The sequence below is a fragment of the Vombatus ursinus genome, unplaced genomic scaffold (assembly GCF_900497805.2).
Source record: "Vombatus ursinus unplaced genomic scaffold, bare-nosed wombat genome assembly UNPS02014820.1, whole genome shotgun sequence".
Taxonomy (NCBI): domain Eukaryota; kingdom Metazoa; phylum Chordata; class Mammalia; order Diprotodontia; family Vombatidae; genus Vombatus; species Vombatus ursinus.
In genome coordinates, this window is record NW_020954598.1 from 21,596,855 (window position 1) to 21,613,617 (window position 16,763).

At 36.4% G+C, this 16,763-nt stretch overlaps 1 protein-coding gene across 1 annotated transcript in view; it reads right to left on the reverse strand.

The window, feature by feature from the left end:
• DOCK3 (dedicator of cytokinesis 3) overlaps positions 1-16,763 on the reverse strand; it is a 392,714-nt gene that overhangs the window by 149,629 nt on the left and 226,322 nt on the right. Inside the window, exons 10-12 of the mRNA XM_027837282.1 lie at positions 12,450-12,531; positions 6,370-6,430; positions 3,846-3,993 (exon numbers count right to left, since the gene is read on the reverse strand). Coding sequence (XP_027693083.1) covers positions 3,846-3,993; positions 6,370-6,430; positions 12,450-12,531 — 291 coding nt within the window. The remainder of the gene's footprint in view (positions 1-3,845; positions 3,994-6,369; positions 6,431-12,449; positions 12,532-16,763) is intronic.

Consider the following 16,763-nt stretch of genomic DNA (forward strand, 5'->3'; position numbering starts at 1 on the left):
GTTAAGAGTAAGATACACTCATTCCCTCTCACCTTCCCCCACTTCCTCTCCACTGCAAAAGGTTTTTCTTGTCTGTTTTACCTCTCCCTTTCTCCTTCTCTCATTATAATCCTTTCTCACCCCTCAATTTTATTTTTTAGATATCATCCCTTCATCTTCAACTCACCCTGTGCCCTCTATCTATCTATCTATCTATCTATCTCTCTATCTATCTATCTATCTATCTAATTTTTCCCCCTCCAACTACTCTAATACTGACAAAGGTCTCATGAGCTACAAATATCATCTTTTCATGTAGGAATATAAACAGTTCAACTTTAACAAGTCCCTTATGATTTCTCTTTTCTGTTTACCTTTTCCTGCTTCTCTTGAATTTTGTATTTGAAAGTCAAATTTTCTATTCAGCTCTGGTCTTTTCATCAAGAATGCTCGAAAGTCCTCTATTTCACTGAACATCTGACCTCTTTCATTACTCAAACTCCCTCCAAATTACCCACAAGATTTCCTTCTCCATATCCAGCCAAAGCACTTCTCTTTTCTCCAGTTCTTCTCCCAGAGAGCAAAAACAGAATGACTTTCCAAGGACTTTTTTTTTCTGACTATAGTAACTAAGGAAGGTCATATACTAAGGGATAGAGGGTTCACAGGATTAGAGACTATTGGAAGGGACCTTGGAGGTCATCTAGTTTAGTGATGTCAAACTCAAATAGGAATGGATCCCTGCCAGTGGGCTACATATGAACTTAAACCCCTCACAAATTAGCTTTTTAATAATTTATAAACATAATAATTTTATATTATCTTATAGTTATATATATTTATTACACATTATATTTATAATTTTGTGTTATATATACAAATAGTAAATTTGTAAATATAAAGATAAAATTTTATAATTTAATGATAGATTAATTATTATAATTTTAAACCATTATTAATTATAATTAAATTACTATCTATTATATTGTATTTTTGTTTATTTTATTAAACATTTCTCAATTACATTTTAATCTGGTCATGGCAACTCTTGGCAGTTTTCCCCATGTAGCCTGTGGGCCTGATGCCCATGATCTAGTCCAACATCCTCCTTTTATAGGTAAGTAAACAGCAACTTGAAGAGGTTAAATGACTTGCCAAATGAATCCGCTTAGTAAGTGACAGAGCTGGAACAAGGTCTTTAGAGTCTAAATCCAATGTTCCTTCCCCTATGCTTCTGTGATCTGCCTCAGTGGAGGCATGGTACACACATTAATGAAGTCCCTGACCACTCTAGTGGGCCTCTCATAGGAGGATCTGTAGGGAGACAAAGCCAAAGGAGTTCTGATGATGGTTTTTTAAGTGCTCTGGTCCCTGAATAGCAAGAGCTGGCTCTGTACCCCTGGTGATGACTGCATATTGGAAAGAAAACTATGAGAATATCAAGAACTAATTGAATATTTTTTTAAACCAATCCCAGTGATTAAAGCTGTACAAGAGGTGTTTTTCTCTTTGCAAAATCTCATCTTCAGTACATGTTGTAGCACTGTCAATTATCTATGAACCATACTTTAAGCTTCCAGTTCTTGTGAAATAACAAACATCATTTTCCCTGGAAACCTATTTAAAAATATTTCTAATAAGAGCTGGATACATTATGCTGATATAATATGTTGGTTTAAGTCACAGGAGAAATTCTTATACTGCCCACAATAACCATTTGCCATATAATAATCATTTAGGGGACCTGTTTAAAAGTCTGAATTTTAAACAACATTGTTAAGTGAGGAAAAAAAAACCCCTCACCTACATCTTAATCTCAATTTACTCTTTAATAAAGCTAAAAAGTACTACCACTTTCCCTAGGAAGGTCTCTCTCATTGGTCTTTGAGAATTACTTTGACTAAGCTCACAGAGAGGTAGCTTACTCTAGTCCCATTTTTTTGCAAAGTGACATACTGGAATCAGCCAGTCAAGGTTGCCTGTTGCTTTTAAAGGAAGTAAGCTTAAAAGCATGGCTTCAAGAAATACATTAATCAAACCCAATTTGAAATTTAAATTTCAACTAAAGTAATTAGTAGCAGATATACGTGGGGAGAAGAAAACATAGAGTATGTGTAGCTGGGAAAGGGGAAGCTGAAATCAGACTGTTCCATTTAGCTTCTCATAAAAGGAGAAAGGTAAAAAAGTAGACCCTCACAGCTGGAACAGCTGGAGTAACCTTCTGGTATATGGTGACTTAGCCTGTCCTTGAGGTTTGTCCTTCGTTCTCAAAGAGGATCATGACATCAGGAAGATGATGACATAACATGCAAATGAATTGGATCTGAGTGAAAGGGAGGGCTGTACAAAGTCACCAGCCTCAGTTTCTCCTCCAGAGCCATCTGGATCCAGTGGTCAGATATAGATCAGGACAACTGGAGATGGTGCAGGATGCAGTGGGAGACCTTGGCCTTTTTAAGCTAAGGTCTTTAGGAGTTCTTACTTTGAGTGAGGCAAAGCCCATTCAGTGATCAGGCCCGTTTAAGAAATGAGTCAACGGATCACCCCTTTAATAGAAAAAAAATCAAACTGGGAAAGACTCTCAGGGTTGCTGGACAATAAGGAAACAATTACAGTTTACATTCATTCTAAGCCAGGAGTGCCCAAAAAATAACCATTAAGTGAAGCTTGGGCAGGGACCTATTGTTCAATCAGTGAGAGCCAGAGTGAATTGGGTTTAAGGCTTGGTCTCTAAGAAAGAAATCTGGCTAGTAAATCCTGTAGGTTTCAGCCATCAAAATTTACTTTCCTTTGGGCAGAACTCCCTCAGGCATGATGCCCCATGTGGGGAGAGGAGAGAAGAAGAAAGGATGGGGAGGAGAGGAGAGGTTAAGAAAGACAGAAGGAAGAAAACAGATAATGTTTTCAACGTAATTAACCAACATTAAATGATACTTATGATCCAATAAAATGTAGTACTTTCTAGACATCTAGGAATGGAAGTAAAAATGAGTTTAGAACAGATTTTGTCAATTTTTCTGAAAGAGGTCAAATGTAGTTGATGGTGTCAAAGCTTAAGCTAAGCGGAAACATGTTTAAATGTTAACTAAGTCAGAGTTAGATGACGTATCAGCTAAGGAAGCATGACCCATTATCATTCTCTGAAGGGCTACACTTAAGGGACTAGATTTTGGAGCTGTGAATTGGTTTGGCAACCGTGGAAAGCAATTTGAAACTGCCCAGAAACTTATCAAACTGCGCATATCCTTTGACCCAACTATATAGGCCCATATCCCAAAGAAACCAAAGGAAAAGGAAAAGGATTTATATGGAAAAAAATATTTTTATAACAGCAATTTTTGTGGTCATCAAAAATTGGAAACTAAATACTAAAAGACTTTGTAACTGATTAACACAATGAGAAATCACAAATCCAAAAAAAAAAAGATGAAACATGACATTCATTTCTTGCCAGGGAGATGCAAAAAGAGATACACATTTTTGGACATGGCTCATGTAGGAATTTGGTTTGCTAGACTATGTTGCTATATATTGATGGATGTTTTTAAACATGCTTAATGGTAAAATGGCATTGTGAAGGACAAATTAAAAAAAAAACTTGTCATTTGAAAAAGGAAAAAATGTATATACACCATCAGATCCAAAACTGCAAGCAATACTTGATATAGAATACTTCATACAGGTGGCATTAGATTATTAACTTAATTATTAAGTAATTAAGAAAGGGAAAATCATATTGAGAGGGAGAGGAAACGCAAAAACTGCAAAACCTTTACTCTAAAATGTAGTTCCGAGAATCTATATCAACGTATATGAGTAGTCATGTAGTACTGAATAATTTGATATACATTGCCTCCTCTACTCACGTGTAAACTTTAAGAACGAAATCTTTTTCTTCCTTTAATTCAGAAAGTGACTGAAGAACATCCACAATGCTTAAGACCGCACAGCCGTAAGGGCGTCGGTAGTGTAAGTGCGCAGGACCTTTCTTAGAATCATTCAGCAGCATACGACCTAGAAGATGTCAAAAAACACGATTCAATCCAGTTTCAGCTTTCACTTATGCCATCTGATAACTGATTTATGGACACACATATTTGGGACATAAGGTATCAGAGAACATTAGAACCGGATGGGACTGCAAAGATCTCCTTGACCAGGAATTGGTGAACTTTTCATATAAAGCCCCAGGCTTTGAGGGCCAAGAGGCAAAATAGAGGATGTTATACAACAAGACAGAAAGTAAATTTCTACAAATTTTGTTGGTCAAATTAATAATAATTTTTTTAAAAAGTATTTTTTTTTGGTAATACAGGTCCACTAATGAGAAGAATGGAATTCTTTTTTTTTTTCTGGTGGGGAGATAACATTTCATTTAACTGAGGTTCAAAGTTAGTGTTCCCTATTATCAGAACTGATTACAAATGTCATCTCTTAATGCTGATCTGTATGAGATTTTACATATTTCATCGTTGCAAATGTCTTTTCACACAGGTAAGTACTGACAAATTGTGGTATCAATACACAAGCATATTATTTTAATGGAACATATTCATAGCTTGCAAGGTATTTATAGATTTCTATATTCAATATTCTTTGTAGTATGTCAAGCAGCAGTGGAATGCAATGAGAACACCACCTACGGTCTCGGTTGCTCCTGTGTAACTCTGCCATTGTGGTATAAAAGCAGCCATAGATAATAGGTAAATGAATGAGTGTGGCTGGGTTCCAATAAAATTTTATTTATGGACATTGTAATCTGAATTTCATATAATTTTCACATATCATGAAACAGTATTCTTCTTTTAATTTTTTCAATCATTAAAAAAAAAATGTAAAACCCATTCTAAGCCCGTAGGCTGTCCAAAAGCAGGTGGCAAGCCAGATGCGCCAACCCTTATTGTAATAGTAATAATATTAATAATAATGAACGCTAACTTTATTGTAGTGCTTGCTATGTGCCAGGCACTATGCTAAGCGCTTTACAATTATTATGATCCTCACAATAGCCCTGAGAGGGCAGTGCTATTATTATCTCCATTTTACAGATGAGGAAACTGAGTCAAACAGAGGCAAAGTGAGTTGCTCAGGGTCACACAGCTGGAAAGTGTCTGAAGTCAGATTTAAACTCAGGTTTTATTCCAGGCCTAGGTCTCTGTCCCCTGTGACACCTAGTTGCCCCAGTTCTAGTCAGAACTAGACTGACTAGTTTCATTTGACTGTTGAAGAAAATGAGTTCTATGTAAGGCAGCTGACTTGTCCAAGGTCACAAAGGTTAATTAGTGGCAGAGCCAGAACTATAACCTAGGTCTCCTAAAGACCAGGCCAATGTCCTTTCAATTACACTTGGATTTTCGACGTATCAGACCTTGCTTACACTCCATTTTAACTTTATTCCTTGACAATACAAAAATCTGATTACGTGTGGATTTTATAGAAATGTGTACACTGGGAATGTTAAAAGATTTATATTAGTAATCTAAACTTTAGTATATTGGCCATGTAGCAATTTTATATAAGGATGAGGATGACAACTTGCACTTCTTAGCCAAAGTTATTTGATCCATATCATACTTCAGGGGATTGAGCCAAATCCTCGCTCTACCTTAATGTGAGGAAGGGAAGTCTTCAGTAAGCAAAGCGATGTCGGGTTTTTTGCTTACTGTAGCTGCCTGTACAATGGCAAGAGAGCATTCACATAATCACAAAATATAGGTTGCTGTTATTTCTCCATTAAGTAAAGTCCAATTGTCCAAGCAGAGTAAGTAGACCTTTGTTTTGGTAACAAGAAGTTGTAAAACACTTGCCTGTATGAATGTATAAATACCCTGCACCAGTCAGTTGTAATCAACTAGTGCTATTTCTTTCTAAAAAAATAAATTAATTTTTTTCGACGAACAAAAATCTATCATTTCTTTTTCCTTCCTCCTTTGCACGTTCCTTCAAACTAGTGCTATTTCTTATTTGTTGAGTTAGGAATAAAGGTTTCACTTTTTGAAGGCATAGTGATTAATCCTTTTGGTCTTAAGTGACCTTTAGTATTCATGCCGTTAATTCTGTCGTATTCTAATAAATTTGTCATAGTACCTCTGGGAATGTGTGTGGGGTGGTAGCTGAATCAGGTTTGGGAATGCTGTTTAAGAAGATAATGAGGTCTAGACTGCTGGAAAGAACACCATTGCCTCCACTAAAAGAGAAAATGGGAAGAGGGCTCATATGTGCTATCATAGTTGTTCAGTCTATGGCCAAGGCCATAGATGCAACATGATTCAAGGGAAGGGAAAGAAGACATAGGCTGACAGGGAGGACAAAAGTAGAGGTGCAGGATTCATGACCTTGAGATATTTATTCTAAAAAGTTGATAATTTTAATGGATAAGGCATACAGTACCTATTCGGATCACATGGGCAACTATGTATAAATCTCTCTTCATATCTTTGCTGCTCAGATCCTAAGAAAAGAGAAAAACATTTAAGCAAACCCAATGCATCAAGTACATACAAAGAACTGAAAAGTTATTTTTTTTTCAGTTTTCAAGTATGGTAGCTGATTTTTGTTACATTTTGCATATGTTATAAATAGATAAATTTAAGGCATAAAGGTAAGTACTATTTTACAAATATCAAAATTCCTATGTTCAGGTTACTGGTATATTTTAGGATGTTATATACTTGGTGTGGTATCTGTAGGGTTCAAATATAACAATACCTAACAAATTAAATATATACAAGAAAGCTTCTCTCCCATTTGCAAAATGGGAGAGTATTGGAATCAATTATAGCCTTGCTCTATCTTACAACTGTATTTTCAATTGAAGTTAAGAGACTGAACACTTTCTTACAGATTACCTAATGCTTAAATGTGTAATAATAATGAAAATAAAGCAACCTATTCCAACACGCACCGATAAATATGCAGGGGGAAAGATGGGCTACATCTGAGTTACATAGATGCATCCTCAAGAAAATATCTCCAGATATATGGGGCATCGGAACACAGATAACAACTTTACAAATAGTAGAACTTCATTAATTTGGTCACCTATGGTTTGCAATCAGTATTTTATGTGCAGTATTTTAGATACAGTAAATGTAATTTTTCCAAGTAAAAATCTTGAAAACAATCTTGTACCTTTTTAGAGATTTACTTGCAAGAAGAATTTATGGTCCAGAATTTATGTCTTTCGAACATAAGTTTAGCAATTGCCTGTTGTATCATAAAGTCCATTTCTATTTATAATTTATTTTTAGTGAAACAGAGTACTATATAGTTTAGGATAATCTGTTTATGCCTTACTTATGTACTATGCTTGAAAGCAAAAACTTTGTTTTCAATCCTCTCTAGTGCAGGCTTTTTATTAAGCCGGCCTGGCCTGTCCCCATTTATTTGGACTCAGTAGGGCATGACTGATTTGACCTTCCTGAATGTAAAAGATTTTCTTGGTTTTTCTTTTGTTCTCTAAGCTACCCTTTCTCCGTCTCTTCATCTGTGACCTTTGGACTGGTTTGAGATGAATCTCACTTTTGCTGAACAGGCAAGATAGGAGGGCAACCCGAGTGGCTCAAGTGCTCATTTATTCTAAATAAGCAGGGCTTTCAACAGGAAGTGTGTAAAAAATAAAGTCTAAGTAGTATATGCAAACTGAATGTTTGCAAGAAAACAATTTCAGATGCACATTAGGTGGGAGAAGTCTCAACCTCCAGGGTTATTTTTAGTATTCTTTCGGATGAACATGAATGAATGAAAGAAGAATTCTAATTTAAAAGCAATGTAGTTCTACTAGAGTGAAGTGTTCAGATTCCAGACAGTTATTTAGTTTTCCTGGGTACCCAAGAGGATAATCCAGCATACTTATATTAATGCAGAGATTATTAACAGATATGAATAATATTGGGATATAACTGGGACCAAGGGTCCCACTAGTTTTTTTTTAATAGAAAATATATCAAATAAAGGCTACAGATAGTTAATATCTATGCTAACTGGATGATGATGATGATGGTGATGATAACATTTATATAGTACTTACTATGTGCTAAGCACTTTGCAATTATTATCTTATTTGAACTTCACAACAACCCTGGGAGGTGGTTGCTATTATTGTCTCCATTTTACAAATGAAGAAACTGAGGCAAACAGAGGTTAAGTGACTTTCCTAAGGTTACACAGCTAGTAAGTGTCTGAAGCCAGATTTGAATTCAGGTCTAACTGGATGATAATTGCATGTTTGCAGAGAAGCTTCAACCTTAAGGAGGGTGAAGTATATTACATAGTTAAGTAATATTTACTGATTGGTTGTCAACTCTACTTTAGCTAAGAAATTCGACTAGAAGACTCCTTGTAAGGAGAACTGTATTTGATCAAGGACTAAGTGGGACAAAAGCGTCAGAATGAAGGAAAAGAAGAGAGGTTACTTTCGTATGCCTTGCAGGGGTGTGTAGGGAGAATTGCATTTAACATGACATAGTTCCTTGCAAGGATCAACAATGCTGTTAGGCTTGGAATCTTGGTAGGCTACATGCTAATTGGCAAATAAGGGTTTACTATATGCTTTTTCCATGAAATATCCAAGTTACTCTGTGGGTCATGAGCACAGGAAGTGGTAAGAGCTAACAAATAACAACAGTAATTACCGTACTGATAAAACAAGTAGTGAAATTCTTACACCTCTGTGGAAATCCTTTTTATTGATGTAATCTTTTGTGTGAAAAATAAGGGCATTTTGGTCTCCTTTCATTATTATTTCTTTTTAAAAAATAGAATTCATATTTGAATACCCATTAAGATTACTATGAAATATAAAACACCAAATAGCAAATCAATTTATTGCTAAATTTCAGATGACATAAATAGACATTAGGCCGCTGTTTCGAGGTACAATTGAGATGGACAGAGTATTTTCAAATGAGATGGTTCCTGTTGGGTTTAGGTTAATATAATTCAAGCTACCACAAAAGCCCAATATTATTCATACTAATTTACCTCTCTGTGTTTATAGTCCTATAGCAGATTACCATAAAAGGGCACATAATAACCAGATATTCCATGTACACTCACATTGGAATTTTCCCACTGTTGTTGCTGGTTATTAATTATAATAAAGAAGATTCAAATGTAATTTAACATTGAATGAAAGGTACTTATAATGTTTTTTTTAAAGTGACTGAGTAGGATTCCTGTCTAGACCACACTGTATATCAGGATGGTACTTAATAGGTGTTAATAACGATAAAAGTAATAACAAAATTTTTTTTTGGCAAATGTAAATGAAAATTGCTGTAACTTAGTTTCGCAGTACATTAAACTTCCAATGTAAAAGCTATTTTATTAAATGTCAATTAAATGCACAGTTAAACATAATTTTGGGTTGATAAAAACATTGCTCTTTGATAGTGAGTATCAAGTATGATTGATAATATTACCATTTAAGAGACAAATGGAAAACAAGGGAAGGAAGGAGGACACAGGAAAGTCAGTATTGTCCAGACCTAGAGTCTCATACTTGGTGAGTAGCTTTTGAACTAAACATATAGCAAATTTGAACTTCTATCCAAATCACAAAGAATCAGGGAGTCTAATCCTCTGCCAGAGGGGCAGAAGGTGTGTGTGTGTGTGGGGAGAGGGCAGAACAATTTGATGTAATGGAGAGAACATGGAGCTCAATTAGGGTATACTCTGAGGTGTTAGAAATACAGTTAGCTTCCCTAAACCTTAGCTTTTACTTATTTCCTAGGGATGGCATGAAGATTTTTAACAAAATAAAATAATACCAATATTTTAAAAAAATAACTCCACAGAAAAAGGTAAATATAACTATGTAATGATATAATTACAGAAACCATCAAGTTGGATTCCCAACTTCAACTAATAATAGTGCAAAATTTTATCATTTGGGTTTGAACTCAAAACTGTTACCAAAGTAAAATGCATTATATGCATATGTATCTATGTCTTATTTACATATACATAGTCACTCGTACTATACATCATGAAGAGTGGGAAAAAAACCCCACAAAATTGGCATTTTTTTAGAAACTTAAGCAAATTTAAAATTCCTTGGAAAGATTTTTCCTTTTATGGAGAAATTCTAAAATCTAATGAACCTGGAAAAGGGAAAGAATTTCCAGAGAAAGAGAATTCTGTGATTCATAAATTATAGTTTATAAATTATAAATTAGAAGAAATTCTGAATAGGAGCCATTTGTGATGGATAAAACTAACACATACAGATTCTAATAGAAAAGCTAAAATCTGTGTGAAGAGAAATAATAATAGCTAATTATTGAGTTTTCAGGGCTTGTCTACATTACTCATTTTCTGTGTCTACACTATAGGAATTTCATTAGGCACTTTTACATTTCTAGGACATTGACTTTAAAGCTCTGTAACATATATGGCAATCTCAAAATGTCCTCTTTTGCTTGTAGTACAGAAACAGGTTTCTAGTTAGTTGATAAGGTAGATTTTAGCCAAAGTAATGGCTCTGTAAAGCTGGCAGTCATGTTTAAGGATCCCATGTGTACCACAAAAAGAAAAAAATATGTTAGGCACTTTTACAAAAAAGTGCCAACAGCAAAACCAGCCCCAAGCTCAGTCATTGTGGATAGTGCACAAAAGAAATAAGTTAATGAGAATTTGGAACATCCTGGAGAATAGGAGGGAACAAGAATATTCATGATTCATTGATTTTTTTTCATTGGAACTGGAATCACTAATTCAATACTTTTGTGTATATACATGTGGATACTGGAACATGGGCTTGGATTCACACACATAATTGAAAATAGAAATTATCTGTAAAATGAAATGCTCAGTATTTTATAATCACATTCAAATGCCTGTCACAATAAAGTTTATTAAAAAATCAGTCATTGAGTATGAGGATAAGCTCAATGGGAATACACTCAAATATCTATTTCCATGATGCTAAAGAACCCCAAGTCAAAGACTTTTTTTGTGATTTTTATCAGGCAAGGTCAGAATGTCAGAAATCTTCAAAGTATTGCCCATTTTGTTCACCTCCCTGTCTCTAAATAGAACTACTCTAAATTATTCAAGACACTTGTGTGTCTTCTTCCTACCTCTGTCTACTCTAGTAGCCGACTTTGGGCAAACCTTTCTGGTGGCTGAACCCAAATCTTTTAAGATGCTCTTCTTTTTTCCTTTCCTTTTTTTCTTCCTTCCTCAGTGAGAATAGGAAATTGCTCACTATTCTCACTTTCTTTTCTCCTGAATAAGTAATTGCAATTTTCCTTCTGCTTTTCTTATAGTTCCTATTTTCCTGCCCATTTCTCTTACTGAATACTTTCCTATTTCTTAAAATATTGAACTCAAATGGAGACATATTACATCATTTTGACTTATTAATTTGAAATATTTTCATATATTTGGGGAATTTTCAATATGCTTACTCTCCTCAATGACAGGTGCTGCTGACTCTGTAATAGACAAGCTATTGTACTACTTTTTGACCTTTGAAGAAAATAGCAAAATGAATAAAATTCAGGTGGAAAAAAATGCAATTTTTTTTTCTGTAAGATCCAGGTCACATTCAGGTCTGTGAATTACTGCCATATACATTTAAGATGTACACACAGAGTTTGAGGATGACTAACGCTATTTATATCGGGATAATACTGCAAACTAAACAGAAGGGTAATCAAGGTGGGAAGCACTACAGTATCTTTGGATTAAGTGGGTTTTCTCTAAAATCACATAGTATTGTCCAAGGACAGAGTATCAACAATAATCAAAACTCTATCAAAACCTTGCACTCTCTCTCTCTTTTTTTTTTTTTAGCAAATCAATGAATTACTCAAGAAAATGAAGCACATTAGCTATTCAGTGCATAAATAAATGGTGAACACATGAGAAGAAGCTTGGAGAATGTCTTGGCAGTTTCCTGATGGCAGAAACCTAGAAATGTTTTTCTAATGAGAACCTCACTGTGTCCCTCACTGTGCTGACATTTCTAGGATGCTGGAGCTTCAGAAGCAAGAGTCTTAAAAGTAGTTATTCTGAATAGGAGCCATTTGTGATGGATAAAACTAACACATACAGATCCCAATAGAAAATGGTCCCAGTATTTGGTAGTTTTAAGAAAGTAAATTCAAGTGGATAACTTTAGAAGACATTTGTAATTCCAGGTTAAAAATATAATAAAAAAAGATCACCCCCCCTCTAATTTTAAGTGTTTAGTTTATACAGTGTATAGCAAAACTTAAAAATCAGCCAAAAGGCACTTGAAAGTATTTAATCACACAAATTCAATTAAAACATGTAGTTAATTGCAATCTTCTTTAAACATTTCATTATTATCCGTCAGAAACATACAACTAGTCTTATTTGCTCTAGTGCGTAGAGAAAGAAAAATTATATCAATTTTCAGGGTAACAACATCCACAAACCAAAGCCCTTGGTCAGAAATGGCCCAGTCCACAGTGTAGCAGGGAAAGAGAATTCTCACATACTGTAAAAAGGGCACACATTCGATCTATCTTCTCTGGGTTCCTTGGCCCACCATTCTTGTTCAGTCTCACCAGAAACCGCTCACTGAAATGTAGGAAAAAGAGAGAGAGAGAGAGAGAAAGAGAGAGAGAGAAAGAGACAGAGAAATATGAAGGACCACAAACTGCAGAACAAAGACCAGGGCATGTATAAAGAATAATGTATAATCTCAGAAATCCTAAACACTCATGGGATTGCACTCAGTGTTAGGTGGGAAGGGGACAATGTGGATGTAATGTCTTATTAGACATGGCAGACAGGCAGAGTTATCTGGTGGAGAGATTTGGAATTTTTAAGTCCGGAGAGATCTTGCCCTAACGCTGGCTCAGACGCTAGTTGTGTGACCCTGGATGATTCATTTAACTTTTGAGCCTTATCTGTAAAATGGGGATAATCTTTCTAATATCTTTTTCACAGGACTGATGTACTTTCCACATCTTAAGTTTTATAAAAGTGTCATCATTGTTAATAAAAACAAAACAGTGGTAGTGATGATGACATCATTTCAAACACTTTTTTAAAAGCACAGAACCAAGTCTTGTGTAGGATAAACATGTGGATGCATTTTAAAAAGGCACTATTATTTACCATTTAATGTGTATGTCTTGTCTCCCTAATAGGGTTATAAGTTTCTTGGGAGCAGGGATCTTGAGTCATATTTCACCTGTACCCCCCCCCCCCCAAAGACCGAACTTCAATGTTAAACACGGAGGAGTCACTAGGATACTTTGAACTGAGTCAGGCAGTGAGCTCATCACAACAAAAGAAAGCAATACATGCTATAGCCCATCCAGGAGAATATAAGATCCAGTAGAATATAGGGTATCCCCAAAGTCTTAGTGCGGGTTTAAGTTTTAAAAGCTTTAAGACCCACTTGAGTTTTAATAACTTAAACCATCACTAAGACTTTTGGGATGCTCTGTATAAATAAGCTCCCTAAAGGTATTTCATTTTGTCTTTGAAGTGCCCTGCTCTGTGTGTGTGTGTGTGTGTGTGTGTGTGTGTGTGTGTGTGAAAGAGAGAGAAGTATGGACATGTGATTTCATGAGGATAGGGAACTCCCAGAGTGAAAGTCCCTTCACTGATGAAAACTATCAACTTCTCTGCAATGTACAATTTTAGAATATATTCAGGGCAATGAGAGATTAAGTGACTTTGCCCCTCTTGCCTGGCCTCCAGGCCCATATCTCTCACTACCTGCTAGACATCTTCACTTTAATGAGCCATGTAGATATCTCAAATTCAACATAGCCAAAAGAGAACTCATTGTTTCTCCCCCAACCTACTCTTCTTCCTATCTTCTTTTGGTAAAGGGCAACACCAAGGTTCATAACCTATGAGTCATCCTTAACTCTTCTCCAACACTCCCCACTCACTAATCATTTGAGTAGTTGCTAAGTCTTGTTGATTTTCCCTTCCCAACATCTCTTGCCTTTGTCCTCTGGTCTCCAATCACCACCACAATCCCCTTGGTTCAGGTTCTCATCAGCTCTTGCCTGGACTATTGAAGCTTCCTTAGATGTGTCTCCATCTCAAGCCTCTACTTTCTAACATGGCCTGCTGACAGCTGCCAAAGGGCTACTCCAAGAGCTCGGGTCTGACTAGATTACGCCAATGGTCAAGAAGCTTCAGGGGCTTCTTCTCCCCTCTAGGATAAACTACCAACTTTCTTTTTGACATTGAAAGCCCTCTCAGTTTGTCACTAGGCAGTCACACCATTCCCCTCACTCCATTCGTAGCAGCCTCCTTGCCATTCTCTGTGCCCTGCATTGCCTTTTCCCAAGCTCCCTCCTATTCCCGGAATGCTCTCGCTCTTCACTGTGCCTCTTGGGACCCCATTTCCTGTCAATGCTTAGCTCAAGCGCCACTTGCTTCAAGAGGCCTTTTCTGGTTCCTGTAGTTAGTGCCCTGCCCCAATTGTTTTGCATTTATTTGTATATATTCTGTATTTATTTATTTGTGAACATGTGATATATCCCTTAGGGGCAGCTAGGTGGCATAGTGGACGGATTGCTGGGCCTGGAGTCAGGAAGACTCCAGGCTCAGATATTTACTAACTGTGTGACCCTGGACAAGTCACTTAACCCTGTTTGTCTCAGTTTCCTCACTTCAGAAATGAGCTGGAGAAGGAAACGGCAAACCACTCCAGTATCTTTGTCAAGAAAACCCCAAATGAGGTCACAAAAAGTCAAACATGACTGAAAAATGACTTAACAACAAAGAATACCCCTAGTAGAACATAAGACCATTGAGGGTTGGAACAACCTCTTTTGGATTCTATTGCCTAGCGCAGCTTAGCACAAAGTAGGCACTTCACTGATTAACTGATTCTGGACTTCTACCTACCATTCTTCTACCGGCTCTTTTACCCACCACATCATACTGCCTTTTATGCTGCTCTGCACACAGGAAGGACTTAATTGAATTACCTACATCACATCCTCCCTTACAGAGCCACATAAGATCTGTAAGGGGGAAAAATTAGTGAGGAATCCTATAGAAATGGATGTCATGTTGAGAGTGGAAAAGGTAAAAACACAAAGCGTGAGGAAAAACTAATTAGTAGAATGCTTAGTCAGAGTAGAGACACCAAAAATCTTATCACACAAAGTAATCCATATGCTTTTGGTTGGAAGTTGATAAGCATTTTAAATACCTTGTGGAACTATGTCAACATATTTTATTTTGGCTAAGCAGAACTATGGAAAGAGTGCTGGACTTGGATTCGAGAAACCTGAGTTCAAATCCAACCTGAGATACTTACTAGATGTGTGACCTTGGGCAAGTCACTTAACCACTGTCTGCCACAGTTTCTTCATTTGTAAAATAGGGATGATAATAGCACTTACTTCCTAGGGCTGTTGTGAGGATCAAATGAAGTAACATTTGTTAGGTGCTCTGCAAACCTTAAAACACTATGTAAAAGCTAGCTGTTATTATTAAAATCATCATCTCTATTCTCTCCTCAAGTTTATGCTCTATTAGTAAAACCTCAATATTTCCATGATCTATGTTTTCCTTGATGTGGATTCCCTCTCTCCTAATGCATATCTTAAGTATAATAGTCTTCATGAATTGCTGAAAAAGACATCAGTCTGTAGCAACCTGGTGATGGGTAATGGACTTCTCTGAAATTAGCCAGGATGGTACTTAGGCAGCAGATATACAGTCCATTGATGAAATGAAGGGGCGAGATTAGATTATCTCTAAGATCACTTCCAGGTCAAACCTATATTACAAGCATTAGAGTGATTTATTTTTCCCTTGATCCTCCCATCATGTACTTGTAGTTTGTATGATAACTGAATGATAGGTATTGCAAATACTATGCTAGGATGACAAAATCTCTTGTAATTTTACTGTAAAGGTTGCTATGGAAAAAGGAAATGGGAATAGTAAAAGCGTGAAAGAATCATGGTTACAGGAGGGGTGGGAAGTCAAAATATAAGGAAAACTGCAAAGGCTGTGTGTGCCGGGAGCTCCAGTTCATACTATATAATAAAGATGAATGGAACAACTGGCCCTGGCCGCCTACAGTGCTGGTACTAAACCATTAGGATGCACTCTCTGTTCAAAGCACAGGAGTTCCACGCGGTGGGAGGCGGCTCCTGTTGACCTGATTCCAAGACACGGCCCCCACCAGATTCACTGCAGCTACATTCAGCCAAGGCTCTAAATTTGACAACTTTCCAACCTAATTTCTCCCTAATGGCAGAGAAGTGGGGGACCACTAGGTCAGAATATTTGATGCAACGGCAGATAAAATCACTTATGGGATGTTTTTGGTTTTTTCCTTTGGCACGAAGGAATCAATCTGGAGGTGGACTGGGAAATGTTTGTGAAATAAATTTAAAAAGTCATCAACAAGAAATATTAAAAATCCCCAGAAAATGGGAAAGCCTTAATAGAATTAGTAAAATGAATTCAGCCAACTCAATAACAATAAATTAATTCTTTAATCTGCTTGACATTTTAATTCCTAGATGCCCTCTAGACTGCAAGTGTGTGACCTAGAAATTCGGGGGCAGCACACATTTGTAAAAGGAACAAATGAAAGTCTTGCAAACATTGGTCATTTAGGAGCTTTAAACATTTTTCTTTTTAATGTTGAAAAGATAAGGTGAATTTCCATTATTAGAGACAAGCTTCTCAATTGTCTCTCCCAGCTCGGAACAGTAAAGAAAGTGATTCAGACAAGTGTTTTTCAATGGGGCACCAAAGAAATAACCAAGAACGTTGTGGTTTTGGTGGTGGTGGTGGTGGTGGTGGTGGTGGTG